This window comes from Lepus europaeus, chromosome 1, assembly GCF_033115175.1.
Source record: "Lepus europaeus isolate LE1 chromosome 1, mLepTim1.pri, whole genome shotgun sequence".
In the NCBI taxonomy this organism is placed as follows: domain Eukaryota; kingdom Metazoa; phylum Chordata; class Mammalia; order Lagomorpha; family Leporidae; genus Lepus; species Lepus europaeus.
The window spans coordinates 121,400,982-121,422,709 of NC_084827.1; the positions used below are offsets into that span (position 1 = coordinate 121,400,982).

Below are 21,728 nucleotides of genomic sequence, written 5' to 3' on the forward strand. Positions count from 1 at the left end.
GTCTTTAGGAGGAAGCTTGCTGCATGCTAGTGCAAAAGCCCAGTGTTACTGCAGAGTGGCTTTCACTTTTAGCTTTTAATTCCAATTACTCTCATTCTTCTTTTAGGCATCAGTCTAGTTCATCAATAGCCCATCAATCCCACTGTCCTCTCATTTCCCTCCATTATTCTCCACTGCCTGACATACTGTGCCTGTCAGTGTGTTTGCTTTCACTGGCATACCATCCACATCACTACACGTCAAAATTTTTAACAGTGTGCTAAGGGTTACCTGTGGGGTTTTTTTGGAAGATTTATTTATCTGAGAGGCAGAGTTAAAGAGATGGAGAAACAGAGGTCTTCCATCTGCTGTTTCACTCCCCAGATGGCCATAATGGCCAGCACTGGGCTGTCAAGAGCCAGGAGCTTCTACTGGATCTCCCGTATGGGTGCAAGGGCCCAAGCACTTGGGCTGTCTTCCACTGCTTTACCAGGCAGGAAGCTGTCTCAGAAATGGAGTGGCCAGGACTCGAACCAGTGCACATATGGGATGCCAGAGCCACAAGTGGAGGCTCAACCTTCTATGTCACAGCAGGTTACCTGTGTTCTGACTACCCCCAGTGAGGGGCTTCATCCCTGTAAACCAGATGGTAGGAGAAACAGCTCCAAAACCCCAAGGCAGCATCCGCTTTCTCATCCCATTTCTGGTACCAAGTATCGCAGGTTGAGTTCCCTGGGAAGCAGACTGAGATGCAGAGTAGCAGGTGAGACACTGGGGACAGCCACCAGGGCAAGGCAAGGACACACCACTGGGCAGGGGGCAGTGCTGTGCTTCAATCCCAAAGGCAGCCTTTGTTAATGCCTAGGGGAATTCTTGAAGATGGGACGGCCTTTCACACTGTCCTTATAAGGAGGGTTGAGACTTGTCTTTTAACCCAAACTGCCTATGATGTGTGCCCTCAGGAGCGGTGGCTATCTTCAATCAAGGAAATTCTGGAAAGACCTGACAGCTGAGGGCTCTCTGCCAGCAGCACTCCCAGCAAAGAGGTAGCTGAGTCCTCTAGGACTGAAGGCGAGTCAGAGGGGCAACAGTCTGGGTCAACACTGTCATCCCACAGGATATTATGGTATTGGCACCATCAGTGCTCCAAAATTTATCTTGTCTCATCATTATATTGGGCTATTTCTATCTTCATCTAATTCATTTGTCACTTAGTGGATGCAACTCATCTATTAGAGCTGATGCCACAAGGCAGAGCTGGCTGCTTGCCCTTTTAGGAAAGTAATGGGGGCTGGCGCCGCAGCTCAATAGGCTAATCCTCCGCCTGCGGCGCCGGCACACCAGGTTCTAGTCCCGGTCAGGGTGCCAGATTCTGTCCAGCTCTCTGCTGTGGCCTGGGAGTGCAGTGGAGGATGGCCCAAGTGCTTGGGCCCTGCACCCGCATGGGAGACCTGAAGCACCTGGTTCCTGCCTTCAGATCAGCACAGTGTGCCGGCCGCAGCGGCCATTGGAGGGTGAACCAACGGCAAAGGAAGACCTTTCTCTCTCTCTCTGTCCACTCAGCCTGTCAAAAAAAAAAAAAAAAAAAAAAAAAGAAAAGAAAAGAAAGTAATGGGTTTAACAGGAATGATCAAATTGGTTAAGGGCCTTAACAGAAGCTTGAACAGTGTGACCTGATGGTCCTAGAAAATCTACACAGAGCTGATGTTTGAACAATGTTTTGAAGTGCATTTTCTCCAAAGCCAGAAGTAGGGAAAGCAGAGGCAACATGAAAAGCTTGGGTTTTGGCCCCTATCCTTAGATCTCATTGTTTTACCAATACATCTGACTATTTATATACAAATTAGCCTTTCCTATATTAGGCCTCATCCTCCCCTTCCATGGCTTTAAATCCTCTCCCCATTCATCCTCTTCAAAGTAGACACGCCACCATGCAGAAGTCTCATGTCATCTGGAGCGTGAGTTCATGGGCCCTTCCCATGCCGTCACAAAAACCAAATGTTAGTCTTTCAGTGAATGACCAACAAGACCATTTATATTAAACTCTGTTTCCAGTCTTTAAGTCTATTCTTTAACCTCACCAAAACAAACCAAAAAAGTCCCTAAACTTCTTTACAATATTTAAGAAAAAAAAAAAAAAAACAAATTTCCACAATTATGTAAAGTGCTCTTTAGAATTTTAAATGAACTTTTTATGTACAGGTGTATTATGTAGTTTTATGATTCTCAAAGGGTTCCAATTAGGTAGGACTTTTTTCCTAGATGGAAAAATACATTACATACTTCCTTCTGGATTAATAACTCAAGATGATCAAAACCTACCTTCATCACTCAGTTTGCTTCCTGTTTGTGGTTTTCCCTGAGCTCTGAACACAAAGCTGGCACTAATTTACAAAGCTGGCACTGACAGATGGGAAGACTTAAGGTACTACAGGATGGTCTGTAGTACTCACTAGGCAGTCAGATTAAAATTGGTGTGTGGGACTTGCTAATCTTTTAAGCACTCATCGCTTTGCTTGGAACATTCTTGTAACTCAACTGAGTGAACTGGAAATGTTTCTTTCTAATTCTACAAATGCATTTTCAACTGTAAACTCATCTGCTAATGGTTAAGGCAAAGAAATCTAACAATGCATATGCTTAGAGAAAATAAGAACATGATTTATCAAGTATATATTTGTAATTTTGACTTTCAGAAGTAAACTAGGGATTTGTAAGTAACAATATTCACATTCAAATGTTCAAAGAATAGCTAGAATGAATAAAGGTTACTAAGTCCCACTAACAAAACAAACGAAACCCCTTTGTAACAACAGCTCTTTATTACATAGGTCCAAATACACAGCAGACTAATGTTCCCTGAATTTCAACAATCACATCCAATAAAGACTTTGTGCAGTCCCTTGACATTCTTATTCCAAGGGGATTCCTTACAATCCGCTTTCTGAAGCCCTAGGCAAAGAAGAGCTGAAGCACCAGTAAGAAAGACGGTCGCTAGCACTGTTTTACTTCATCATCATCATCATCACTGTCATCATCATCATCGTCAAACATGCAGTTTCTTCCTCTATGTGCATGGCACTGTAAAATGGGTGCTACACTCTGCCTTATGGTACAAAGTTTATAAATACAATATACCAATACAAAGTTGAAGCCATTAAAAAGACCTGAATAATGACTACCAGGAGATAATTAAATCTGGAGTGTTGATGGAACCTATGAAGAGATTTAGAAACAGCACAAAAACTCAAACATTACAATAAATGTTTTACTTGGGGAGGGGTGAGGGAGGAACTTTCTGTGTACTGCTGAAGGATTTCCCAAGTTGCCCCAGGTTTACTTTCTTTCTGCTATTATTTTTAAATACTGCAAAGCGTTGTGAGCTGCATCACTTTGTGCATTGCCACAGGAGATGCCCGAGCCATGGCAGACTGTGATGGGACTGGTAGACAGTTCAGCCAGACATTGATAGTGTCCATTGGCACTCAGTTCTTCTGTAATGATACATTCAAACACGATGGTTAACACCAAGTATGTATAAACAGACCTTTTGTGAAAACAACACAGTATTACTCTTCCTCTTTAAGCATCCATGTGCACTACCTGCTCATCATCTTTATCACACATATACAAACTAAACACCTGCTCAGCTGAGGCAGGAATTCTCAAGCACACTGTGCTCAGAATCACCTGGAGGAGCTTTAAAGAAACAGGAGCATTTCATTTTCACTGTAGACGACTTAATCAGAAATACAGGGTTGGAGGTAGCAGGTGGCTGATGCCTACATGGAAAAAAGCTATCAAGGCAGTTCTAATGTAGTCAGCCAATGTTTGCAAAATACTGCACCACAGCCACTTTCTTAAAAGGGAAAGAACCTTTCTCTAGAGAACAATGAGAGTGTTTTCCACTAGGAAGTCGTTTTCAGTATGCGTCTGGTTCAGGGCAAGACCTCCCTTGTGCCTTCACGTCTGCACAGGGTCTACGTTTCGATGTACATTGTAAATAAATCATACTGTTTTACAAACAACATGAACCCAGGAAACAAATGATCTTATTATCATCATCTGATGAATCACTCTAACTGAAGAAGGCTGAAATAGGTAAAGACGAAGAGGAAGGAACAGGTGGGATAGGATTTAATGTTACATGGAGTAAATATTATTTTAGCTAATTGATGTAGTGTAAATATCCATATACAATGGGATTGTTTGATGAGTGAAGAGTCTTCCTGGTTTAGCATCTACATAAAAGTAACCACCGGAAAATGAACAATTCAGGGACATGCGTTCAGTTTGTTGCCTGGGACACCAGTGGAGATGCCCACCTCTGGCTCCTGACTCCAGCTTCCTGCTAATGTGCACCGCGGGAAGCAACAGGTGATGGCGCAAGTAAGTGGGTGCCTGCCACCCACAAGGGGAATGCAGACCATTTCTGGCTCTGAGCTTTAGCCTCAAACCAGCCCCAGGTCCCCTAATAAGCAATCAATCAATTCAAAGACATTTTGTATAATCACAGCATTAGTCAATCACCACTTCTATCCATTCCCAAAATATTTTCATCTCCCCAAGAAGAAACCCTGCCATCACTAAGCAATTACTTCCTATTTCCCATTCCTCCAGTCCCTGGCAACTACCCATCTGTTTTCTGCCTCTAAGGATTAATCCATAACATAATCTTTTGTGTCTGGCTTCCTTCACTTGGCATAATTTGTCTTTTTTGGGGGGTGGAGGGTCAACATGCTGTAGCACATATCAGAACTTCATTCCTTTTTATGGCTGAATACTACTCCATCATAAGTATACTCCACAGTTTGTTACTTACTCATTTGTTGATGGACATTTGGGCTGTTTCCCTTTAGCTCTTGAATAGTCCTGCTATGAACGTGTGTCTACAAGTATTTGTTTGAATACCAGTTTTCTGGATTAGAGTTGTGAGGTCATATGGCAATTCATTTGAGGAGCCAAAAAACGTTTTCTATGGTAGCTGAACTATTTTACATTCTTACCAGTAACATGTAAGGTTCCACTTTCTCTACATCTGTTGTCAACACTTGCTACTTTCCATTTTCTTGATTCTAGCCATCCTAGAGGGTGTGAAGTGGTGGTCCCTCCTTGTTTTGATTTGTATTTCCCTATAGACTAATGATGTTGAACATCTTTTCACGTGCTTATGGGTCATCTGTATGCATATTTTCATTAGAGAATATCTAGGTTCTTTTTAAACAATTAAAATCATTTTATGTGAAAGAGATATAGACAGACACAGAGAGAGAGAGAGAGAGAGAGAGACAGAGATGGAGACAGGGATTTCCCATCTGCTGGTTCACACAGGAAACACCTATAATAGCTGAGGCTATGTCAGGCCAAAGCCAGGAGTTGGGAACCCAATCCGGGTCTCCCATGTGGAGGGGCAGGAACCCAACTATTTGAGCCATCACCTGTAGAACGCCATGGTGCACATCAGGAGGAAGCTGTAACTGGGAGCACAGCTAGGACTTGAACCCAGGCACTCCATTACAGGATGTAGGTGTCACAGAGGTGTCTCCACCACTGTGCCAAATGCTTATCTCCTAGGTAAAAGAACTTCTGGTATACAGAACAGCTAACTGCATAGAAGCTAACCAAATAAACAGACTGGTTTTGGACTGTTGTTCTATATTTACAAGAACTATTTGGTTCTTAAAATTGGTAGAAAATGTTTCAAAGGTATCATTAAAATATAATCTAAAAATTCATCCCAAGTTACTTTCTTTTCCTAAATTCTCTATCTTCCATAGCCCTATTAAGGATCTGAATCCCAAACTCTGAACAAACTGTAGACACTAATAAATGCTTACTGAAGGAATGGTTTCTCATCAGCCACCTGTTCTGACCACCAATCTGCACTACCCAGGTTCTGCTTCATTCTCTGCTGATTAAGATATTACACTTGGTTCATCATTCACTGCCAAAGCAGCAGAGAATACCAGAAGTTCTTTTAGATCCTGAAGACCCTACTCTCCCCATACTAGTAGCCCTGAGAAGCTAGGTCACCACATCTCACTGAGGTTGGAATAGGGAAATCAAGTTCTTCATACATCATACTGATGTTAAATAAAGATACCAAGTACACACACATACACACGCACACACAACTAACTAGCTTTATAAACGGAATGAAAAGAAAATCCGCAATGACATGCTTTCTCATCTGTCTGTATTCATCTAAATAATTAAGGGCTAAAGTGAGGGGGACAAAGCTCCAAACTGACTGACCTCCACCCGCTTCCCAGAATTGGGTATGCAGTCGATCCTATACGCTTGGAACTTGTGCTAGAAATGTAAGTGCCTTTTCTTTTGCTAAGCTGCCCATTAGGGCTGGTTTAATATCAGGTTATCTGCTGGGCCTCTTCCCCTAATCTTGTTTCCTGCTGACTAGCTATGTTACCTTGGGCAGTCTTTATTTTATGTGCCTTGTTTTCTTCAATTATAGATAAGGATAACAACAACTTACTTCAGAGTGTGCAGATATATGTAATTTCCTGAGAACACTGCCTGCACACAGTCAAACTCTGTAGATCTGTAGTTGTTTTTACCACACCTGCATAGATGTTAACTATTATTACTGTCCAAAACATTGAGACATATCAAGTATATATACCATTATGGACAGACTTCATTGTTTCTCCAAAACAGATTTATCTTTTAACCCCATTTTTCCACAAACTTGAAGTATACTCATATAGATAGACAAACATAAAATTGTGTTTCTCAAATGTATTTTCAAAGGGAATATATCTTGGGAAAAGCCAAAGAAAACCTCCATACCTATGTCCAAATATGTGATATTAAAACCTTGTTCTTTGGCAATGTCACTGAGCAGCTGGATGTAATCTGTATTTGGGAGACTCAGGAGGCTTCTCTTCAGTAAGTTGATCTTTTCACCAGGGGAATTCCTCAAGGAGTGCCAAGTACATCCTAACGAATGTCCTACTACATTGGTCTGAAAAACAAAGATGAACATTTAGCCTCTTAACCAAGATGGGTTCCAACACCAGCACCAGTATAATGAAAAGTACTTAATAAACACTCACATGGAATGCTTACAGATACCATTTGGTTAACTTTGCAATTTAAACTAGACAACAAGTGCAGACATTTAAGATACAGTATTTAAAAAGAGGCAGAAACAACAATACACTGTAAGGGCTTACAAATATTTTTACATAGTACAAACGTTTCTCAAATTTTTCTGACCATCACAATAATAGGCCTAAGATATTCTGAGGCCATTATAAGTAAATATATAAATAATTCAATTTGCTTAATGGAACAACTTATAAATCAACATATAAGAAACAAGTTTCTTATCTTTATGGCTTTTTGTGTTAAGTATCAATCACTGCAATTGACTGCTAAAAAGCAAAAAAACAAAACTGAAGAAAATGAAAGAAAACTGAAGAAATGTGCAAGCTGGGTTTGAGAAGACTAAGTCCTTCCATGAATGGTAGGATGTCAGAAAGTTCTTACCAGACTTAGATCCCCGCACCCCACTGGGTTTCTTTCCTTTGTTCTTGCCTACATCCTTCCCGTTTCATCTCTGTTCTTGGAATTCTTCTATTTCCTTGTTGGTCTATGGTTCTCAAAGCACTTTCCTATGACATTAATAAAAACTTCTATCTGAGGTCAACTACCCTTGTATTATTTTAATGAGCATGACAGAGGTGAATGGATTTTCAAAAGATCATAGGGCTGTCTATGTACACAATTTGCATTAAATTTTGTTAAATTCACTAAACTAAAATTTACATTTGTTGATCAGAAATTTTGGAAAAAGTATTTAAAATCATTATTCACTCATATGGCACAACTACACACAATACGAATAAATGTATGAAGGCTGGCACTGTGGCGCAGTAGGTTGAGCTTCCACCTGCGGCACCAGCATTCCATACGGGTACCAATTTGAGTCCCCGCTGCTCCTTTTCCCATCCAGCTCTGTGCTTATGGCCTGGGAATGCAGGGGAAGGCAGCCCAAGTGATTGGGCCCCTGCAGCCACGTGGGGGACCCAGAAGTTGTTCCTGGATCCTGGCTTCAGATAGGTCCAGCTCTGGCCACTGCAGCCATCTGGGGAGTGGACCAGCAGAAAGAAGACCTCTCTCTGTCTCTCCCTCTCTGTAACTCTGCCTCTCAAGTAAATAAATAAATCTTAATAAATACATCTGTAATGAAGAGTAAACTCTCTCTTCCTTAGCACACCTTTCCAGAAGACGTCTGTTGTGCTCTCAGAGGTAGTGCTGTTAAGCTTTTCTTCAGTATAAATGTTAACACAAACACACATGCCATCCTTTTAAACAAAATGATAGCTTACACTTCTACATCTGGTTCACTTCTCTCATAGTACTGTTCATTTTGCAGCACCATATCTGTCTTACTAGTCTCTAACTATGGGTTTGGTTGTTTCTGGCTTCTTGCTTTTACTAACAATAGTAAAATAATAATACTTTATTATTATATTATATTATTATTTATAATATATAAATTTATTATGTTTTATATTATTTATTATTAATAGTAAAATATTATTAATAGTAAAATAATAAATACTTGTGGATCTGTAGATATTTCTCTGTAGAATATTTCAAGAAGTGGAACTACTCAGTTAAAAATAATGTATAATTTTGATAAATACTTACAAACTGGTTTCTGAACCAATTTATATTCCCACCAACTGTCTTGGAGGGTGCTAATTTTTTCACATCTTCCCCAATAGCAGGTACCATCAAATTTTGTAATTTTTGCCAATCTATAAAGAAAAAAATCTTATTTTTTCCTTTTCTTTTGTTCTTCAATCATTTATATTTCTTCTACTTTTTTAAGTTATTTATTTGAAAGGGAAAGTTACAGAAAGAAAGGGAGAGACCAGAGAGATCTTCCGTCTGCTGGGTCACCCAATGGCTGTATCTGCTAGTCTAGGCCAGGCTGAAAGCCAAGAGCCAGGGAACTCATTTTAGATCTCCCATGTGAATGGCAAGGGCCCAAGGACAATCCTCCACTGCTTTCATAGGCACACGAGCAGGAAGCTGGCTATGAAGCAGGGCAGCCCAGAGTAGAACTGGCACTCAATTGGGATGGCAGCACTGCAGGTGGAGCTTAACCCACTGTGCCAGAACATTGGCCTAAAGGATGTCCTTTATATTGATGTGGAAGTTTTTTACACATGGCACTGAAAACATTCCCCTTATAGTCATGTACTGAAAATGATTTCTTCTTTGTTTTTACCCTCGATTTTATTTACAGATATTTTGCCTGTGTAGGTTTTATGTAGTCAAATTTAGGAGTCTTTTAATCAAGCTTCTAGGTTTTAAGTTATGCTTAAAAAGGCCTTCCACATGCTTTTTTCTTCCCTCAAAGGAAAGCTATTTCAAGTTTTCTAATCCTTATACAATTTTAATTTTTATGTTCAAATTTTGATCCATTTGAAATTTATTTTGGTATAAGGAATAAGGCAGCAACTTAAATAAGTCATACACATACAACCATATATGTACATCTCCCTGTCCTCTTGCAATGTGGCTAAGTTGTTTCTACATTGTTTTTAAATAATCAACGCTCTTCCTCACTGATCTGAACTCTGTTGCCTTATACTACATTCCTATATGGGTCAGCATCTACGCTCGGGTTCTTTTATTCTCTCCTCTGCCCATTCCTGTTTTAATGAGTCCTATGTTTTAATGAGTAGTCTTATAGTATGTTTGATTCTCTGATAGGGCAGAACCCCATTCCTCCGTACTTTTCATTTTTAGTTTTTGTGCCTATTCTTGAGGGCTTTTTATAGCTGTATCAAGGTACAAAATAAACTTTGGTAGATTTTGTGATTTACCTTTTTTTTTTTAATAAGACAGAAAGTTCATTAAAACACATATTAGCTTTTCTTTCCACAAATTTCTTGAATACTCCTGATATTTATAATAGAAGTCTCTCTATGGACAATTAAACAGCTAGCTTTACATTTACTCAGTAAATCCCTCAGTAGTTTTAAAGTTCTTCTCACATGGGTCTTGCACATTTAAGTTTATTCCGAGAGATACTACCCCCTATTCTACTACTGAAAATGGGGTCCTGATTTCAGCTCTTGTTCTTTATAAACACCTTTTCAGGACAGATTTTCTACTTTTCTGTAAAATGGTCAATGTTGTCAAGCTTTGTAAGTTTTGTTTGTTAAGCTGGGACACAGATACAGCCAGATATTACGCAGTGCAACAGGACAGAAGCAACAGCTTCTTGCCCTGCCTGCCTCCTCACCTTCAGTTCCCTTTCAAGAAGCAGTTTTTAGCTTTCTATTTTTAATCATTCTGGTTGTCACCTTCATAACTTCAAGCAACATATGAAAGCTACTGATTTTATATTTTAGTCTCACGAACAGATACCTGGTTGAATTCTCTTATTTTTTTTTTCTGGTAGTTCTTCTGTAGAGCTTTTTACACGGATACAATCATATCATCTGCAGTTAATAATCATTTTTATATCCTCTTCATTTCGAACTTCTTATTGTTTTCTCTGGCCTAATTTTATTGGTTGGTTCTTCATGAACAAGGTTAAATAAAATTGGCATTCGTGGGCATCCTTGTTTTATTTCTGATAGTAACAGAAATAATATGAAAAATTGTGATTATGATTTTTTTGAAATTTTTATTAGTAATAGTTGTTGAGTTTACTACATTTTTTTGGCATTCACTGAAAAGATTGTATGTTTCTCCATTAACGTGGTGAATTAGTAACAAATGTGCTACCCTTGAAATATCCTTGCATTTGTGAAATACACCTTACTTGTCTAGGTACATAATTCATTTAATGTTCTACTGAGTATCTTATGAAGGTGCTTCACTGTAAGGGGGATTGATTCATAATTTTTTGATTGGAAATTGCTATCACCAGGTTTTGGGTTCATGTTATGTCAGTTCTGGAAAATAAACTCAGAAGTTTCTCTTGCTTTTTATGTATATCCTGAAGAGTTTAAACAGCTTGAGGAATTACCTCTTCCTTGAAGATTAGACTCCAAATGTAAATTTATCTGTGCTTCGTGATTTTGGTGTTATCTCTGATGCAGGTTTAAAAACAAGTAATTCAATATTTTATATTTTTATATCAAAAAAGCCACACCAAAATTATGCCTTACCATTTCCCACCTAATACATTTCTCATAGATAATGCATTTAAGACATATGAGAGTACTAAAAAGAGTGAGTGGGAAAATGGAATTAAAAGGCAAGTTTATTTTGGTGCAAAACATGTTGCAGTTCATGAAGTTTTCTTACAGTATGTATTTTCCATGAACTTTCTGAGGTACCCTCACAACTATCTAGATGATCAGAGTCTCAAGGTACCCATGGTGTGTATGACCCAACCTCATAAGCTCTGGTATGCTCCCAGCTACCTATTTATGGCCGCTACTTGTATGTGCCACATGCACTTCCAATGAAATGCCCTACATTTAGTTCAAATGATCTTCTGGGTTCCCATTACTATCGAATGGTGCCATCTGCTCAGTGGCCAAGCTAAAAATATTTATTTCTTCCCTGTTCCTTACTCCTCACATCCAATCAATTACCATGACCCTCACTTCAGTTTTCTGAATAATGTTTAAATTGACCACTTGCACTTTCTGCTACAACCTTGGGGTAAGCCTTCACTGCTCGTTCTGTGTCAGCACTCTCGCAGGTCCTTCTGATCCTGACAGTCATTTCCACACTGGGCTGCACACAAGTGATTGCCTTTCTGAAGTACAAATCAGATCCCAAATGTCCCGGATTAAAATTCTTTAATGACTTTGTACTGCCCTCAGGATTAAGTTCCATTTCCTGCCAGAAGCAGGCCCTCTTTGTCTTCCCGGCTGCACCGTGAGACTCCCTCCGTCCAGTGCCATGCGTTAGACACACCAGACTCTGAAGGGTCCCTCGACTGCGCATGGTGTTGCCCTGCACAGGCTTAGCACACGCTTCTTCTTTCCACAACTCTCTTCCCCACGCTTGTCCTACGGCTCTCGGCTTAGACATTTCTTCTTCCTACAGACCTTCCTCAAACGCCCTGCCTTGAGTGGACACCTCTTACGCTGCCACACCACCAGCGGGGAGGACCAGCCTAGCTTTCTTTCCTCCCTCTCAGTGGGCTATGAACTGCTTAGGGGCACAGGTGGCTAATTCACTGCTTCCCAGTTTAGTATACATGATCAACCTACTTAGTGTTTGCTGAGTGGATAAATGAATGAACAAAAGGATGGAAATGGGCTGTGACCTCAAAGGCAAAAAAATGGCACTACTGTCCTATCATCTTCAGATTTCCTCTTATTCTGGATTTGCCTCTCCTAATCCCTATACCTGTCACCCCTGAAACCTTGGCTCACACAGAGGAAGCAGCTAAAATTGGGGCAGAGTGTAACTGAACAAGGAAGAGATTTTTTTTTTAATTGCAAGAAATCAAAAAAGATTTCCTACAGCGAGAGATGGTTAATCACATTAACATCATAGCTGTCTGATTGTTACTCACTAAAGAAATGTGGTTCTCTGGAGAAATATTACTAAATTTGGCAAGAAATTTCTCAGCAGCATTTCTCTTGGCTTGTTTTTTTGATGCCCCCTTTCCTGAATAAAGAAAAAGAAATGGTAGATTTAGAAAAGAAATTACTGTCCATAGAGGGTGATCAAATGTTTCATCAGACAACAACCTCATGGCTTTTATATGCTATTTTCATACTGACCTGACATCTTTATTGTACTTTATATTGTTAATAATTCTACATTTTTGAAAGCATTTCTTAAACATTTTCCTTTAACAGATACATATACTGTATTTTGGTTTTTCTTTAATAGTTATATTGTCCTAAGGCTACCTTTAATGAACAGTAGTTGGTTTAATTCTGACCAATTATTTAGATTTATAACGTATATTTATAAAATATATTGGAATTACAGCCCCATTTTTCAGTGTCTATTTCCTGCTATGATCTGTAACTGATGACTATGTGGGATTTCCTTATTATGAAAAAGAAAGGCACAGAAGATGCTGCAATTGAAAGACACCATAGACGTCTACTACCATGGTTTTGCTTTATATACTTAAAAACTGAGGCCCAGAGGGGCTAAGTAATTCGCTTAACCTTGCAAATCAGGGACTGCATGAGGAGCAGAAGCCTGAGGTTCCTACTTCTGACCCAGCAGTTTCAGCACTGGCTCACAACAACATTCAGGGGCAAGCAGCTGTCACTTAATTGAAACCAGAATTTAGTTAAGGTGAAATTCCCTTTTAAGTCATTTTAAAAATGACATGAACATGCCAGAAAAGTTAACAGAGAAATTATCACTATTATTTTTTTAAGTGACTGCTTTTTTTCCTCACAGTTTATCCTCTACAACATGGAAGCTGCTACATTTAAAAGAGATCATTTCTACTTTGTTTTCACTACATTATAATTTTTTGACATCTATCCTCTTATTAATATCATTTTCAAATGTAATCTTACTCTTCTCTTCCTATTTTCTAGAATTTATGTTATACTCCAGGAGATTTACTATATATTCTTCTCTGAAATGTATTTTTAAGTCATGACTAAGTTGATAAAGATTGAAGTTCAGAGTCAATTATTAATGTGTCTTTACATTCACTACCTGTGACTTTTTAAAAATGCCAAATTAATAAGTATCAAGTGGTCATATGGTAAATAATCATAAGCAAGTTCAACCTCAGAAAACCAGAGGCAGAAGGAGTATATCAATTTTTTCCCCTATGAAGATATGTGAAAAGATAATACAACACAAATGTCTATAGTCACTCATCACCTGAAAATATTGCACATGTTTTTAATTGTAAGAAATAAGTACCAGTTTCCATAAATGACTCTAGCCTGCAAATTGTGGTGTATTCCCTCTTATGGGCAGGTCCTCCCTCCTGGGAAAGGGTGTATTCAGGAAGTCTCCAACCATGCTGAATAGCCAATTCCTATAAAATTGAGAGGAGAGCTTTAATTGTAATTTTAACTGTGCAATGACTCAATCACAGAACTTGTATTTCTTCTTGATTTTGATTCCCATTTCTATATTTGAAAATAATGACATGCTTCAACTGAAAAATTAAGACCCTATATTTTGCATAGATATACCTGTATTTTTATCTTTATATCACAACATCAAAAATGAAACAGTACTGTGCTTGAATGGCATTTCTCCATTCAGCCATAGTCAACTAACAGAGTTCACCAGAAAGACAGGCTGCTACCATGCTGTTTGAGCACACCAGAGAAGACATCTACAGCTCTCACCGCCATCAGTTCCCAACACCTCTCCCCTCCTAGCCCCAGGCTTCCAACCTTTCTAACTACTGTTCTCATAAACAGCAGATGAGGAGCACAGAGAGTAAACAAACTTGGACCAAGTTATAGACAGAAAGTGAAGAAAAACTAATGAGAAACTCAAAGAGCAAGAGAAAAAAAAAAAAAAAGAGACCAAAGGATTGGCTGGATATTGAAAGGGAGGGAGTTGGGAGGAGTGTTTCAACAGACCACATGGATACTCTGCAAGGATATTCTATATGCTAAATATATATATTACATACAATATATAAAAGCTGAATATATATAATTTTGGAGGTATAAAATGGGCAAATAAACAAACTATGTTCCTTGGGTTAGAATACCCCATTTGGACTCCTAAGTCTTCTGACTCAACAGAAATAGAAAGAGGTTTGTCATAAGAATGACAAGAAATACGTTTAATGTGTGAAATTCTCTCTACCCTTGCTCCTACTGATATCAAATGAGAATTAAACAAACCACAGCAGGACATTGTATATGGAAGAAAATCCAAAACACAAATAAATAGGAAAATGAATTTCATGTTAGCTTTGTAATATCTAATTACCATAACTAGGACAACAAAATATTTCACCATTTTAACTTTAAATATTAATTTCTTGCCTAAGACTCTGATACTATCAACTTATTAGCTTATTATCAACTGACTAGTAAGCAAAACGTTGATGGATAAACTGTATGACTTGCCTGTAATGAGCCAATAGGATTAAGCTGGTTCTTTGGTTGCTTGGAAGGGTCAGGCATTAAAGGATCAGGAACTGCAAAGCTAAACATGTTTCCAAATGTTATAAAATAAAGCAAGTTCTCACAAATTTCTAAACAAATGACAAGAACTTTCCACTTAACCTTCTATGCCTTTGCTCTTGCCATTCCTTCTACGTGGAATGCCCTTAATCACAACAACTTCTATGGGAATCTGATTTGTCCCACTGTAAAGTATATCTCAAGAGTCACTTCCTTCCAAAAAGCCCGTCCTTTATCCTAAAGGATCATAATCTTTCCTTCCTTTGGGTCATTGTAAACATTTGGTTTGACCTTTCCTTAAGGAAACTGTTTTATCATAATTAAATGCTCACACAAATCCATGTAATTTTTCCACCCTTATCTAAGTCTCCTCTGTTCAGACTGCAAGCTCCTTGGTGATAGCATCTGTTTCTTTCTTACTTACATATGCTTTTTGGTATCTTGTACATAATAGCTGCTCGATAAAATTATACATTAAAGTATACTATTGTTACAAATATACAACAAAGGAAGACTAACAATAGGCTGGGAAATTTAGCCTGGCAATGTAATACAGCTCATAACCGGTTTTTCATCCATGCAACTATGGAAGAGAGAGAGATTATTACATATCCTGCATAAAACAGATGGCCGGCATGATTTGGCTTCAGCACGTGGGGATTATCATTATGGAAAAAGAGAACAACCTCTTTAAAGTAGTTTGAAATCACTAGTTACTTGGGAGATTGGTTCCTAACACTGAATAAGCTGCATTCCAAGGTTACTAACACTTAGCCTACTGGAAAGTCACTTCTTCCATGACAAATGAGCTTTAGCCATTGCCATGTCCTCAAGTTTCTTTTCCAACTGCCAAGATTTCAAGCTCCTGCCAGAACTTGAAGCTTTACATAGGCTGATGAGACAGGAGTATTCACTTACAATGCTGCATGCCGAGGCTAGCCAAATAATTGTGATGGAGAAGTGAGAAAGGCTCTGTATTTAAGTCAGGCCATTTTACCCCTGATAACAGCTTAGTAATTCCCACTCTATCTGTCAAGAAGCACAAATATACAGGAAAGTTTGTTAGCCTTTTTTTGCTGACAAAGTGCCCATGTGTAGAAAGGACACTCTGTCCGCTCATTTCTACCAATGTGCTCAACACTTAGGGCGACCTTTGGGCTGCACAGAAATAGCACGGCATCACCATCAGGAGGAGAACCCAACACTTCCCATGTCGTTTGGCATGTCTTGAAAGCTAGCATAAATCAACTGTAATGCATGACCCTAGACAATCAAGCATCATCTTGGGAGATCCAAGGCTTGAGTTGGGGAAGTGCTTATCTGGAAGATTGCCTTGTCACTGGTTAGTTCTAAACTACCCAAAAAGTTTAGAATGATTTACAAAAAGAATACTACATGAGAACCTAAATATATCCCTAGTTCAAAAATCTACACTTGGGGAATAAGAAGCTCATCCAAAATGTGTCCAAGGGGCTCAGCTGCCAGCTATGAGCAGATTACACCAGGTGGTACCCAAGGATACTTGACTGCAGGTAGGGGAAGGACCTGAAGGCAGGCCATGCTCCACACTGTATCCAGGGGAAACCAAGACACCACTTCATGACACGTAAGATGCTACAGTACTCTTTCGAAAAGCACTTCAAAGTGATAAAAATGTTTAATTTGGAAAGATGTGTCAAGAACTACTATCCCATTACCATTCTCTTGTATTTGGTATACAGTCTGTAACAAGGAAAATCTCAGCCTCTTTTTTCCAAATCAGAATCTCTAAAAGAGGACTTATGGCTGACCTTGTTCCACCTCACACCTTGTTTTCTTCAGTGTAGAAATAATCGATCTTAACACAGAATATTAATATTAATATTTGTCAGAGAAACACTCTGGTTTTCTACCGTTGCACCCCATCTGGAAAAGAAAACAAGTCAAACCTAGTTCATGAGAGTCTGAGTAAAAGTTGTCTTTAGGGAATGGCAGGTTTTCACAGAGAAATAGAATTTGAGAGCTTAGACACTAACTTTCACTTTGTTGCCTTTGTGAGCATGTTGAAATTTTTTCTTACCTCAGCCATGGTATTTTTGAGCTGCATAATACAAAGAAAGTTAGCTCACCAAATACTTGCATTGGCTTTCAAAATGTTTATGGCAGCTTCTGCAGCTCTATGTTTTGCCAGCTTCTTACTTGTACCTTCACCTGAAGTAAAGTTAAAAAAAAAATTGGTTTACTTCCTGTAAAGACGTGTGGCTTATACAGATGTCATGATACAAAGTCACTACAAGTTTTATATATACATACATAGGCAGTAAGGACATATGCTACATGCATGCAGACATACATGGTAATAAGATATTCACCATGTGAAATTAATCTAGTATGTTACAAACAACTTTAAGCTCTATGTATTTATTTTATGCATACCTGTATAAAAACCTTGATTATTTCTACATTACTTGTTTATCACATAAAATGGTAATTAAATATACAATGTTACACCTTCTAAAGAAATGCAACTTAGTATTTTACTCTTCTCTTTTCCTGGAGAAAGGAAACTCTTGCAAAAAGATGCAAGAAACCACTTGTTTGACAGCAAAATGTGCACAATTTTATTCTTTTTTTTTTTTTTTTTTTTCTTTTTTTTTTTTTTTTTTTTTTTTTTTGACAGGCAGACAATTTTATTCTGACAGCCTATCTTCTACTGGGTCAAATCCCTGTTGGGCTAAGCAGTCATGGCTCCCCTGCTGGGAATGTGCGGAGTTCTAGCTTATGTTACTTGCTTTCCATAACACCTGGATCCTTTACTTTGGTAGAAAAGGAGGTCCTGATGATAAGATCAGTATCCAAATTTCACTAAGCAATCACACTTGGTTTGGTAAACTCAATCTTTTTTCCTTTTAAGTTCAAACCCTCACGGAAAGTTTCAAATGTGACCCTCCACTGCCAGAGGACACACAAACCATGCTGATTTTTCCACTAACACGGGTATTAGGGACACAGAGGAGTTCCTGCCCTCAAGAACTGCCAGCGTGGTGCAGGATTTGTTAATCATCTGAAATATGGAGGTGTACGTGTTAAAGCAAGCGTTCAGTGCACGCTGCAGGGAAGCATACAGAAGCAGGTAAAAAGAAAAGGACTGTACATGCATGTTTTTTGAACTTTAATGTGCACAGGAACTGTCTAGGAATTTTGTTTTCATATAATCTGATCGCCTACATCCAGATGGGCCTGACACCCTACATTTCTAAGAAATGCCCAGGCGGGGCCGGCGCCATGGCTCACTTGGTTAATCCTCCGTCTGCAGTGCCGGCATCCCATATGGGTGCTGGGTTCTAGTCCCGGTTGCTCCCCTTCCAGTCCAGCTCTCTGCTGTGGCCTGGGAGGGCAGTGGAGGATGGCCCAAGTGCTTGGGCCCCTGCACCTGTGTGGGAGACCAGGAGGAAGTACCTGGCTCCTGGCTTCAGATCGGTGCAGCGCCGGCCATGGTGGCCATTTGGGGAGTGAACCTTTGGAAGGAAGACCTTTCTCTCTGTCTCTCTCTCTCACTGTCCAACTCTACCTGAAAAAAAAAAAAAAAAGAAGGAAGAGAGAAAGAAAGAAAGAGAGAGAGAAAGAGAGGAAGAAAGGAATAAAGAAAGAAATGCCCAGGGGACACCAATGCTGTGAGCTGACTTCATTTTAAGAAGGAAAGTTGCACAGCCGGCATTATGGCGCAGTGGGTAAAGCTGCCACCTGTGACACTGGCATCCCAGCTGCTCCACTTCCGATCCAGCTACCTGCAGGTGTGCCATGGGACAAAGGAGGAGGACGGCCCAATTGCATGAGCCCCTGCACAGACATGGGAGACCTGGAAGACGCTCCTGGCTCCTGGCTTCAGACCGGCCCAGCTCCACCCGTTGTGACCATTTGGTGACTGAACCAGTGAATGGAAGATCTCTCACTCTTTCTCTAATTCTGCCTTTCAAATAAATAAATAAATCTTTAAAAAAAAAAAAAAAAGGACACAAGCTTTTAAGTCATGCTAAGAAAGCTGTGTTTATCCAGAGGATGGCAGGGGAACCACTGGGTGAAGAGGAAGAATTTGACTGCTTAGAGTACTTGGCTGTCGTGTGGGAAGGACACAGAACAGAGGAGCAGCAAAGGGCCTATACCTAGAATCCAAGGGAGAGATGACAGCGGGTAGCAGTGGGAAGGACAGAAGCAGACCCAACAGACTATCTAGGAGACAGGGAGGGGTAAGAGAAGCAGTTGAGACAAATTCAGATCTCCACGATGCAGCTGGGTCATTTTAGTGCCTTTACAAAGACTAATGCAGGGGGCGTGGGCTTGAAGGAAAAGATGATTCAGCTTGGGACAGAGTCCCTAAGGTGCTTCTGAATGATGCAAGTAAACATGCCCAGCAAATGCAGGCAGACATCGCTCAGACACTGGGCCTGGGCACATGATACGGATTTCACGACAGCCTCTGCAAAGTGTTGGAAGCTGTGGAGCCAGAGAAACTCTCGCAGGAAGACAGGCTAGTGCAGAAACAGGGTTTAGGAAGAACGGCTGCCATGGGTTGTTAATCTCCGGTAGTAAAGCAAGGTTTATCCTCTGGTTCACATGACAAGCCTTCCAGCCAGTGCCTACGATCCATCTGCCTCACACAGAAAAAAGCAAAATGAACAAACAACAACAACAAACAACAGCCTGAACTTTCTTAAAGTGACTTCAGTGAAAACAGAGGACTCCAGGGACATAAAACAAGTAAAGGACTTCAGATTACCAGATGGTGGAACTTCAGCCTTTCTACCAAATTTTTTACTGGCATTCTTCCGAACTTCCATATGTTTAATGTTTGAAATTAAACTGATACATAAGAAAAATAATGTCCACATTTACACATGGGCAACCTGTTACCATTTGTTCAGGTTCACAGACCAAAATAAGCAAGAGCATGAATTCTCAAACTTCTTTGTAAGCATGTTATGTGTCACCTCTCTGAACCTTTTTAACTTATTTTTTTAAAGATTTTTTAAATTTGTTTATTTGACAGGTAGAGTTAACAGACAGTGAGAGAGAGAGACAGAGAGAAAGGTCTTCCTTCCGTTGGTTCACTCCCCAAATGGCCGAAAGGGCCGGAGCTATGCTGATCCGAAGCCAAGAGCCCGGTGCTTCCTCCTGGTCTCCCATGTGGGTGCAGGGTCCAAGCACTTGGGCCATCCTCCTCTGCCTTCCTGGGCCACAGCAGAGAGCTGGACTGGAAGAGGAGCAACCGGGACTAGAACCCGGCACCCATATGGGATGTCAGTGCTGCAGGCGGAGGATTAACCTAGTGCACCACGGCGCCGGCCCCAGCCTTTTTTTAATTTATAAGAAGGGGATACAACCTTACAGTTTCAGGAGCTGGAAACTGCCACATAGTATGGGTGTTTTCTGCCCATCCTAATTTCACTTGGATAAGCGAATCAAAAGTGGGACAATGGACAAAAAGTTGGAAATAAATCCAGAGGGGGCGCTCAGAAAATTCTGGGGTCCTGCTTCCCGGCCTGTGCTATAATCAAAGTAGGAACCATGACAGCACCTACGGATCCAGCTATGACTTCCTCCTAACTCTTGCTGGAACCGTAGGAGGATTCTAGATGTGCGTGGGTTCTTGCAAGATGCCTGGATAACTTTTTCGTTTTTGAGCTGCCCTGCTCTCCGGGGAAGACAAACCGAGGCGCGAGAGAAGCAGACAAACGGAAAGTCCGAATGACCTGAGACGCAAGGTGTCAGTTTCAGTGCCTGCTCCTCTTTGACCTTCTCTGGCCAAAGGCGCATTTTTCCAAAACGAAAAGCAACACCGAGCGTTGACTGCCAACCCGCGCGGTCACCGGGGTTAACTGCGCATACAGACCTGTGCAGGTTATGTCACCCACGGTTACTCTGAAGGTGAAAGTGGGCACGCGTATTTGCACATCGGATCGTTCGCATTCATAAACCGGGATGTTCTTGGTCTTCATGCCGTATTCGTGTAATACCTGGATCGGCGTTTTCCCTGGCTTAGCTGTTATCATTTTCCCCAAACTGCAAGAAATCAGAAAGAGGTGCTTCGCATGCCGAAGCAGCGAGGGCTGCAGCTGCGACGGGCACAGTCGGGGCCGGCGGGACGCCACCGCCTCCGCCAGCGCCGGCCAGGCCCGGGCGCACCTGTGCCGCGGCCCGCTGCGTCAGTCACCGGCGGCGGAGACCTGGAGGAGGCCGGCCGGGCGGGAACCCGCGCCGCATCCTCTCAGGACCAAGCCCACCCCGCGCGCGCCGCCGCGGCGCACCGAGGGTCCCCGCCGCAGACCCCGGCCCGGCGCCGCCGAGAGGGCGGGGCCGAACCGACGCCCGCGGCCGCGGCGGGGAGGGCGCCGGGCAGGGGCTTTTCCCAGCATGCCGCGGGCGCCGAGGGGCGCGCCCCGCTCCCGGGCTGCCATGGCTGCTCCCCGCCGTGCGGCCCCGCGGGCCCGGCTTCCCGGGCTGCTGACCTGAATGTGCCGCTGTCCTCGGGCTCCAGCGGCGGGGCCTCGGCGCGATGCCTGCTTTGGGACATGGCGAGAAGGAGCGGTGCGGAGCGACGTCCTCGCTGCCCGGGTCTGCGGGTCCTCCCGGAGATGAGCGCGCCGCCGCCACCGCCTCCGCCTGCCCCTACTCGTCTCGCTT

At 41.2% G+C, this 21,728-nt stretch overlaps 1 protein-coding gene across 2 annotated transcripts; it reads right to left on the reverse strand.

The window, feature by feature from the left end:
* Positions 1–2,758: 2,758 nt before the first annotated feature.
* PRKRA (protein activator of interferon induced protein kinase EIF2AK2) lies at positions 2,759–21,725 on the reverse strand. 2 transcript variants are annotated; one of them, XM_062188494.1, is made up of 8 exons: positions 21,554–21,725; positions 20,938–21,107; positions 17,177–17,258; positions 15,012–15,090; positions 13,837–13,954; positions 12,506–12,600; positions 6,787–6,961; positions 2,759–3,473 (listed from the first exon to the last, which is right to left on the reverse strand). In XM_062188494.1, the coding sequence occupies exons 1-8, from the start codon at positions 21,616–21,618 to the stop codon at positions 3,316–3,318; spliced, it is 942 nt and encodes a 313-aa protein (XP_062044478.1). In that variant the 5' UTR covers positions 21,619–21,725; the 3' UTR covers positions 2,759–3,315. The 2 variants fall into 2 exon arrangements, with proteins under 2 accessions (XP_062044478.1, XP_062044468.1); XM_062188484.1 differs by lacking the exons at positions 17,177–17,258; positions 20,938–21,107; positions 21,554–21,725 and adding an exon at positions 16,859–17,170.
* Positions 21,726–21,728: the final 3 nt, after the last annotated feature.